Source organism: Fukomys damarensis, unplaced genomic scaffold, assembly GCF_012274545.1.
Source record: "Fukomys damarensis isolate Sample0158 unplaced genomic scaffold, DMR_v1.0_HiC HiC_scaffold_1, whole genome shotgun sequence".
Lineage (NCBI taxonomy): Eukaryota > Metazoa > Chordata > Mammalia > Rodentia > Bathyergidae > Fukomys > Fukomys damarensis.
Window position 1 is genome coordinate 27,851,128 of NW_022900913.1, and position 10,122 is coordinate 27,861,249.

At 35.9% G+C, this 10,122-nt stretch overlaps 1 protein-coding gene across 2 annotated transcripts in view; it reads right to left on the minus strand.

Moving 5' to 3' along the window:
• Lmbrd2 (LMBR1 domain containing 2) overlaps window positions 1-10,122 on the minus strand; it is a 47,341-nt gene that overhangs the window by 34,008 nt on the left and 3,211 nt on the right. The window contains exons 2-5 of one of the 2 annotated variants that reach the window (XM_010605463.3): window positions 7,302-7,460; window positions 5,844-6,080; window positions 5,484-5,581; window positions 3,321-3,416 (exon numbers count right to left, since the gene is read on the minus strand). In XM_010605463.3, the coding sequence (XP_010603765.1) occupies window positions 3,321-3,416; window positions 5,484-5,581; window positions 5,844-6,017 (368 nt within the window). In that variant the 5' untranslated portion in view covers window positions 6,018-6,080; window positions 7,302-7,460. The remainder of the gene's footprint in view (window positions 1-3,320; window positions 3,417-5,483; window positions 5,582-5,843; window positions 6,081-7,301; window positions 7,461-10,122) is intronic. The other variant, XM_010605462.3, reaches the window with a different exon arrangement.

Genomic DNA, 10,122 nt, shown 5'->3' on the forward strand with positions numbered 1-10,122 from the left:
ATGGTCCCCAAGAGGTTCCTGTGTTCATAGGCAGGTGGAGCTTTTGGAAGAGGATTAGACCCACGCAAGTGCTAATGCCAAGCTATTAGTTGGTGAGATGAAGGGAGCAGTCCCTGAGGGAATGACCTGGAAGGGAGTATTTTTCTTCTGGCTCCCTTCTCCTTCTGCTTTCTGGACACAATAACATAAGCAGCTGTCTTCCTCTGCTATCTCCCTCTGCCATGCTGCTTTTAACTGGAGCCAGCATACTATGAAAGGACTGAGACTTCTGAAACTGTGAACTATAATAAACCTCTCCTCTTTAAGCTGTGGGTATCAGGTATTTTGTCCCAGTTACAAGACAGTAACTAAGAGATCTGTATAATTCAAAATACCAGAACTATATGAATCTCAATTTTAATAGATAATTCTCATTAATAATTGTGTTAACATTGAATAAATCATAAACCATATGCAATTATTGAGTATTTTTATCAATTGGGGGAGAGCAAAGTCCTCAGGCAGGAGAAAGCAATGAACAGTCTTTGGGTAAAGGAGACCAAAAGGATCAGCAGCATACAACAGTGCAAGAGATTTCAGATAAGTCTAAAAATATGCCTTTAAAAGCTTTATGAAGAATTGGGCTGCATTCAAAAATGAGGAAACTTTTTTTAATAGAAAGGATTTATGATCAAATTTTCGAAGGACTGAAATGGAACAATACTAGAACTACTTGGGAGGGTGAGGAAGATGGTGGTAAGAAACAGGAGGGGAAACCAGGCATGGTGGAGCAGTCCTGTAATCCCAGCACCTGGGAAGCTGAGGTAAAAGGATCATGAGTGTAAGGCCAACCTGAGCCACACAGTGAGATACTGTCTAAAAATGGAAAAGGAACAGGATGGATTATCAACTGTAGTGACTCTGACTTAAGAGACATCCAACAGGAGCTTCACAGGGAGGAAGTAGTTGGCTATCCAGCTGCAGAGTTCAGGAAAGACTGACTAGAAATACAGATAGATTCTGGAGCCATGATTCATACAAATGGTACAAAAATAATATCAGCAGATTAACTCCGGAAAGTGAATATATGGGATGAGGAAGGAAAGAACTTTGACCTCTGAGAAATATCAACTTTCAGGAGAGATGTAGAGAAACAGGAGAAAAAAGGGCCAGTGAAGAGACCTGAGAACAGTAAAAGAGAAAGGAAGAAAACCAAAGAATACATGGAATAAAAACCAGAAGGAAGTGTTTAAAAACAGACAGAGGGCTGGGGATTCAACTCAGTGGTTTTGCTGCCTGCCTCACAAGCGCAAGGTCCTGAGTTTGATCCCCAGTACATAAAAAAAAAAAATAAATAATAAAAATGGGAAGAGAATAGAATCAAATGCTGCTAAGAGATCAAGTAAACTAAGAACCAGTATGTGTTAGTACAGGCATGGATACAGGAAAAACAGGTACTATGGTTTGAGGAATAAGTAAATAATGAGCAAATGGAAATGGAAACACCAAATATAGACAGTTAATTTAAGAAATGTAGCTGCATAGGATAAACTATTATATATACATAAAATAGGATATCTTACAGAAAAAATATAATACTGATACATAAAATATAACAAACCTCTCAAATGTATAAACAAAAACAAAAGAAAAGAAAGCACATATCATACTACTCACTCCATGTTTATAAAAGTCACAGTCAAGCAAAACTAATTTATGGTGATGGAAGTTGGAATCATGGTTGCCTTTGGGGACTGGCGATTACAAGGAAGGAGCAGGAGGAAGGCTTTAGAGCACTTTTTTTTTTTTTTTTGGTAGCAGGGATTGAACTCAGGTCCTTGTGCTTGCGAGGCAGGCAGCAGAACCACTGAGCTAAATTCCTGGCCCTAGAGGGCATTCTTAATGTCCTATATCATGAGTACTAGGCACATTCACTTTGGAAAAACTTCAGTAGCTGGGTACACTAGCACACATCCATAATCTCAGATACATGGGAAGGCAAAGGAGGGGATAAAGAGTTTGAGGCCAGCTTGTGCAATCTGGAAAAATGCTTTCTCATAAAATAAAAGGAGCTAGGGGTGTAGCTCAGTGGTACAGCATTTTCCTTGTACACTCAAGGCCCTGGGTTCAATCTCCAATATCACAGACACACACACACACACACACACACACACACACACAAAGTCAATCTAAATACAGTCTGTGGATTTTTCAGTAGAAACGTATAATTCAATTTTTTGAAGTCTTCAAAAAATTTAATTGTGATGAAATTACAAGATGGAAGCTGGAAAGGGATTTGAGTTGAGAGATTTTTGTTTGTTTGTTTGAAAAGATGAGGGAATTACTTGGTCAAAACTAAAAGCTATAAGTAGGTGACAAGAGCTGAAGGAGGTACATACTTAATTCAGGAAGAGGGAACAGCTTAACAAGAACAATTCTTCCATCCTTGGAGGGAAAAGGAGAAAGGACGGGTAGAGTAATTTGTTGGTGAGAAGCTGAAAGAACTAACATCTGATGACTTCTACTTTTCACTGTGAGATAGAAAGTAAAGTCATGTGCTAAGAGTGAAGGTGACTTTGGTGGGGGGCACAAAAAGGATAGTAGTTTGAAGTGACTAGAAATGTCCAACGTGGGAAATAAACAGCAAACAGAATGAAACGAAGAAAACTACCAATTTTGAGGGCCCAGTCAAGGATGATAAACACGAACTTACAGGGGCACTAATCTACTCTGTTGTGTGATTTTACTCTTACAATGTTCGGCCCAATTTGAGAGCTTAGCTGCATCTCAGAGATATCAGTAGGCAGTGGGTAAACATGTCTCTGGAACCAGCAGAGAGAGCAAAAACACAAAGCTATAATGAGTCTAGAGTAAGATTTGGGATGCATTACTGGCCAATGGAACCATGGCTCTAGTTAAAGCTATCCAGGAAGAGTCCAAGGTGATCAAACTTAAGACTCTATGAAGCAAATTCAAAAGGTTGGCTAAGATGGTTGAAGGAAAACCAGGGAATATTGCTGACTTTGGCAAGAGTAGTTTCATACAACAAAGGGACTTGAAGAAGACTGGATTAAAGATCAAGAGAAAGAACAGTAACTGGAAGGAAAGAGTGACAAGAAAAACTTTTTGATTTTTTGTTTGTTTTTTTTTTGTTTTTTCTTTTCCTCTCTCCTCTTCCCTCCCTTCCTGTTTATTAAAAGGGAGATTTGATCCAGCAGAAAGGAAGAAGATACAAATTTAAGGAAGAAAATAAATTGCAAAATACAAAGGTTCATTGAAAAATAATCCCTTTTCTAACTTGAGTTAAAATTTTTAAAATTTTAGTCTTCACTGTTACTTACCATGTTAAAAATTGTGATGTCCAATATACTACCCTCCAGAAAATTGGCATGATTCCATCAGGAATGTAACTCCATGGCTTAAAACATGGATGTTGTCTATTTAATAAAAATTTAAAATGAATTAATCATAAGTGATTATTATTTAAGTGAATTAACAATTAATTTATGTGTGGCAAAGTTCATTTAGTCAGATTAGTAATTATTGACTCTACCTCATAAGACTTCATTAGAAGACTAAATTCAAAGCTCTCAAAAAAATACACAAAGAGTAAACAATTCTCTAAAGAGAAATGCCATTTAGTCTTCAACTTTCAGTGTATTTTTAGTCATAAGTAAAAAGAATGTCCAACTAATAGACTAATAATGTCTTTAGATGTTATTAAATCAAATCTCTAGTGATTAATCTTAAAGTACATACTAATCCCATTTATAGGGTCGGTCAAGGTTTCTTTTGGTTTTGGTTTCGGTTTTGATCTTTTCAAACAAGATCTCACTAGGTAGCCCCAGCTGGCCTTGAAGAAGCTCTGTAGCCCAAGGTGGCCTCCAACTTATGATCCTCTTCCCTCAGCCTCCCAAAAAGTTTTATTTTGTTTCTATTTTAATTGTTATATAGAAATAGGAGGTGGGGAAGAAAAGATTATTAGATGATTAAGTTCTAGAAGTTGAAATGCTGATTAAATTAGCCACTAGTGGACTCTTGACTCACAAACTCAATTCATTCCCGAGGGCTAGTTGTAACTCAAGTTGTTCAACTGAAGGCTCAGGCTCCTCTACACAGCCTTCAAACTTTCTCTCCTATATACAAGCAGATCTGAGTGTCCTTAAGAGATACAGGCCCAAGACTCTCAGTTAACTCCACACAGGAAAGAATACTGTAATGTTCCTTTCAGAACTCTTTAAAATATCTGATACTATGTAGAAGCACAAGAGGCTGATATTCTGGTTGTGATTCAAGACTTCAGTCATAGATTAAAACTAAAATTCTAGTTGTAATACAAGTTGCTTGTACGTCAGGCTGGTCGTAACTTGAGGATTCACTGTATAATATGACTATGATGCAGATGCGTACCAGTATCCATATACAATTGTGTTTGAATTTTCTGATGAGTCTCTGACCATAAATTATTCCATTTAAGTGTTTTAGGCTATGAGAATATCCTTTAATCCAAAGATTTAACAGCTAGGCGTGGTGGTGCATGCCTATAATCCCAGCACTGGGGAGGCTGAGGCAGGAGGATTGCTGTGAGTTCAAGACCAGCCTGGACTACACAGTGAGTTCCAGGTCAATCTCAACTACATAGTGAGACCCTGTCTCAAAAACAAAACAAAACAAAAAAACAAAGATTTAACAACACCCTATAATTGCAACTGATTTATAAACAATTTCAAATGGTGCTTCAAAGAGAAGTAACAACTACAATTTAAATTTATTTAATTTAGATTTTTTTTTTAAAGCTGCATAAAGAAACACACTACATAAAGTATTGCTAAAACTTTATATCAACATAGATTCATTTTTTACCTGGAAATTTGATATCAATTCAATATTATCTTGTGACAATTTGAATTATTTTACTCTTGATTTAAAACTATAATACTTTTAAGGGATGTGCAATATAAAAGTAATGCCCTACATATAGAATAACTTCCATGTTCTTCATCACCTTGTAAATTAGGCAAAAACAATGCATGCTCCTTGATTTATGGTAATGGAATGGTCATGATCCACTTTTTAAAATATGAGACTGAGGTTGAGAAAAAACAAAAGTTTTGGAAGTCTCATACTTGAAAAGTGAAAGAGTCAGGCTAAAAAATTAGGTTTCCTTTAAGTTTTTCATTACTACTATCTACTATCTACTATCAATAAATATTTAGCTTAAGGGGCCAAGGATTTAGCTCAGTGGTTCGGTGGCCTGCCTTGCAAGTGCAAGGACCCGAGTTCAATCGCCGGTACCAAAAAAAATTAAAAAAATAAATATGTAGCTTAGATTTAAGTAGAAAATGATGTAATAAAAAGAATATCAGCAAAGAATGAAAGTGGAAGGATCAATGGAGATTAATTTTTATAAATATAAAATATGGGTGGTAAAAACAGTTTTTAAACAATTTTCCTCTTACAGCATTAAGCTAAAAAGTAAAATAAAAAGACAAAGAATAAAATACCTTGGAACAGGGGTGATAGTTGCATATGATCCTGTGCTGTTGTTACTCTCTGGAGGGCTTGAATTTGTAGCCGCATGCCTGCACCGGTTGTATATGGTCTAAAGCAATCATAGTTAGAAATGAGAATAAAAAGTTACTAATTTTTTAAGGTATATCTTTTAAGGTTTATTGGAGTTTACAAGTCTACCTACCTAAAGTTATCTCCCTGATTATGCTGTATAATCATCAAATTCCTAAAATAACATTTAAATTCAAAATATAAGTTTAACCTGATATTATTTACTGAGATATAATGGATCTCAAACAAACTACATAATTATAGCTGCTTCTTAAATTGTGAAAATCAGTTCCACTTCTTACCGTACTAACATCCAGAGGCAGTATGAAGACAATAAGAAAGCAGAGATACCAAGCAAGCAGTGTGCCAACAATTACAAGTCTATGTTGTTTTTTGAAGTCTCCGTATCGATGAAGTAGAAATAAAGCCAGAAAAAAGACAAAAACAATCTCGAGTCCCAAAGCTGCACTACTCATTATTGAATGTTCACTCTGAGTAATTGAAGTTATTCATGTACAGTTTTGAACCATATCTGTTCACTGAAAACAAACAAAAATGTATTATTAACACAGGAAACAACCATTTGGAAATTTTCTAAACATTTATTAACATTGTGGAAACTGTCATGCTTTACATTGGACTGTGAATAAAATGAAAAGAATAATTCCTAATGTCAAGTTCTTATATCTTACTATTTAAAACCCATTATAAGCCGGGCGTCGTGGCACATGTCTATAATCCCAGCACTCAGGAGGCTGAGGCAGGAGGATCGCTGTGAGTTCGAGACCAGCCTGGGCTGCATAGTGAGTTCCAGGTCACTCTCAACTACATAATGAGACTCTGTCTCAAAAAAAACCAAATAAAATAAAACCCACCTTGGGGCCAGGGATTTAGCTCAGCGGTTCTGTGGCCTGCCTTGCAAGCACAAGGACCCAAGTTCAATCCCCAGTACCAAAAAGCAAACAAACAAACAAAAATCCATCTTAAAAAATTTCACATTGTACCTTCAGAAAAAAGCTATTCTAACAAAAGTCATACTAAAATATTATAAATTAAGACATTCTTAATATCACAAGTGAACAGTTCCAATAGTGTCACTTGGAGTTACTCAATGTTCTAAATCCTGACAGAATATTTTAAAATATACTACCCTAGGAAATTAGATATTTAGGCAATCTTAGAAAATTGAGATACTAGGAATTAGGTATCTAGCAAAATAGTTTTCTAAAATTATCCATAGCCCATAATTTAATCTTTCATTTGAAAAGTTATTTTCCTTTTATGCTAATTTTTTTAACAAGTCAACTTTCAGGACTTACAATTCTTATTTTTGCTGGCATGGTGGCACATGCCTATAATGAGAAACTGAGTATTTTAATAGGGTTAAAGGGTGCCTCAAAAAAATGTAGCAAGATAAGGGGATAAAGTAATAAAAGGGGTTCATTTGTTGATGTTTACAAAAAATGAAAATATACAAAGGAATGAAAAGAAACTTTCAGTAACATAAATAGCAAAGAAAAGTTTATTAAGTGTGATTTTTGTTTATGATATATAATGTAGGGATATTACCCATATGAATTTAAATTTACCTTTTATTGAAATGCTCAGTGCAAGTTGGCTCAACTGAATTTTCTGCTTAAGTCTCAGAAGGTGACAGTAGGTTTGCAACCCTCTCTGGAGAAGAATCTCTAATTCCTACTTTCTTAATTTTTGAAAATTGCCTAAATCTTAGTATTGGACCCCGTGAACACTCTAATCACCTGGACTGGTTCCAGAGGTGAGGGGAAGATACCCTTGTGTGTTGTCTATTTACTACATCAGCCAGTTCTTTTCTTTTAACAGATTTTTTTCTTCTTCTAACCCAGGTGAGGCCAACTGGTTCCATGAAGTGGGAGATTAAAAATTAGGGTTTCCCTAACCTGAAATTAGAAAGTAACCATTTTAAAGTCCGTATCTTCGATTTTCTACCTAAATGCAAATGAGGAATTGTTCCAGCACAGAACATCACCTTCTGTGATTCCTTTAGAATTCTGTAGCATCTTCTGGTTATTTCAATTAAAAATTTCCATATAAATCTAGGAGTATTTTATTCTTTCTCTGATTCAGTTATTTGGAGATTAGATTATAATTTATAAAAATAATTTTCAATTAAAATCTAATAACAATAACAATTGAACAATTCAAGCTTAGCTTATTAAATAACTCATTGCTAGAAGGGCAGCAATTTGTCAACATATATTGAAAAATCTTCCCAAAGTATGTATTCTTTGCCCTAGCAATTCCTCAAAATATAACTTTTTCCAAGAAAAGCTAAAATGGGCATAAAAATTTATCTACAATATTTTCACCACAGCATTATTTAAATCTGAAACCATAGAACTTATATTGTACTAAACAGTCGCGTCCCATTGCTGCCCATTGACTTTTTGAGAAAAGCAGCCAAGGACTTCATAATTTACTAATCCTTCTGTTCTGGCTATGCTTGATGAAGCAGGGATCTACGCCTGAGTCAAACACTACCTAACAGCAACACTCTATTACAGACAATGATTAAAAGAGATCATCAGATTCCTCCAGCCTAGGAGAAAGGAGATACATATACATATACATATATCACAATGGTTGGCACATTGTAGTAAAGAGATAATATCTAATTTCTTCTTTGTGCTTTCTTCTATGTGTGTAATTTTTAATAATTATCTGCATTATTGTATAAATTTTAAATTATTTTTAAATCAATATAGTAATATGAAGGTAAAATATAAAGAAAATGAAAAATTTTGCCAGGTGTTAAGTGCCTAAAATTACAACTCTTAAAATATTATGCCTTAGCAAAGTTAGGCTCCAAATCCCAACTTTATTTCATGATTATGTAACTGTTATGCAATGCAGCACTTCAAGGAGGAAAACCACCTTAGGTTGCTGTGAAGATCAAATAATACACAAAGGACAAGTTTCAGGCACAATGTAGGTCTTCAATAAATGCTGGGTGTTTATCTCTGCTGCCTTCATATCATAAACTCCTAGAAGATACCTAGTTGCCTCAATGGTCTCACAGCATAGCTTTACCCCTAAATGACCTGTTTCCTGTCTCCTCAAAATAAACTGAATAGAAAAAAAAAACTGTTTTTTACTTCTCATTCTCTGTAGTTCCAAAAGTCTGGGCCTGATGTCACTGCTACATAAGAATGTCATAGACTCATAGAAATTGCTTCCTGTGCTCTCACAACAAATTAGGATTATCGTCCTCAGCCTGTAAAGTTTCTCAAACATCCCTTCATGTTTGCTTTGAAAAAACAGAACACATCTCAGAATCATGTCAAGAAGGTATACCTGACACAGCAATGGCATACGGAAAGACAATGTCATTCTTCTAGGCGCATGATTAAAACAGAGATGGACTATCATAGGCCATTTGCTGAATTGTAACTATCTGTAGTTTTCCAAAAAATTTCAAGGACAAAAGTAGAAATATGCCTCTGATCACAATAGCTAATACACTTCATATATCAAAATAATATGTTCAGGGAGAAAATCAGGATCACACTAAATTTGGAGGCAATTCAAAATTCAGTTCCAAGTGATTAGAAAAGACAGGGAAGCTAGGCATTGCGGTGTGTGCCCACAATATCAGTTACTCAGGAAGCTTAGGCAGGAAGATTTTAAGTTTGAGTCTAGCCTAAGTGTACTGATCAGCTTTCCCATTGCTGGCACAAAATACCTGACACCTTCAACTTAAAGGAGGGAAGGGTTATTTTGGCTCACAGTTTCAGAGGTTTCAGTCCATGGTCAGCGGCTCCAAAGCAGAAACATTATGGTAGAAGTGCACAGCAGAGGAAAGTTGCTACTCAACTCAAGCTAACTGTGAAGCAAGAAGCAGGGAACACATAAGCTGTTAAACCAGGCATGGTGGCGCACGCCTGTAATCCCGGCACTGGGGAGGCTGAGGCAGGAGGATTGCTCTGAGTTTGAGACCAGCCTTGGCTACATAGTGAGTTCCAGGTCAGTCTCAGCTACATAGAAAGACCCTGTCTCAAAAAAAAAAAAAAAAAAAAAAAAAAAAAAAAAAAAAAAAAAAAAAAAGAAGCGAGGAAAGAGCCCAAGAGGATGGGAACAGAGACCAGAGTTAGTCTTTAAGGTCATACCTCCATGACCAACCCAGAAGTATGCTTTACTAATTTCCTAGGCATCTCTCAGGCCAATTTGATAAGCAAGATTAACATTGGGCAGTTTACAAGACCCTCTCTCAAAACTTCATTTAATTTCATTTTAAAAGGACTGGGTATGTAGCTTAATGGTAGAGCACTTGCCTAGCCCCAGGTTCAATCCTCAGTGCAAAGGAAACAAAAAACAAAAAAATGAGGGGTGTGTTAAAGCTATCAATAGATGGCATTAACAACACAGCAGGAAAAGGTTGATTTTACTCAAAATAAAAATGTCAATTCATTCTATCAAATCCTAGTGCCTAATATGTAGTTATACTGTACCTTCAAAATATCAGTTCCAGGGCCGGGGATTTAGCTCAGCGGTTCGGTGGCCTGCCTTGCAAGAGCAAGGACCCAAGTTCAATCCCTGGTACCA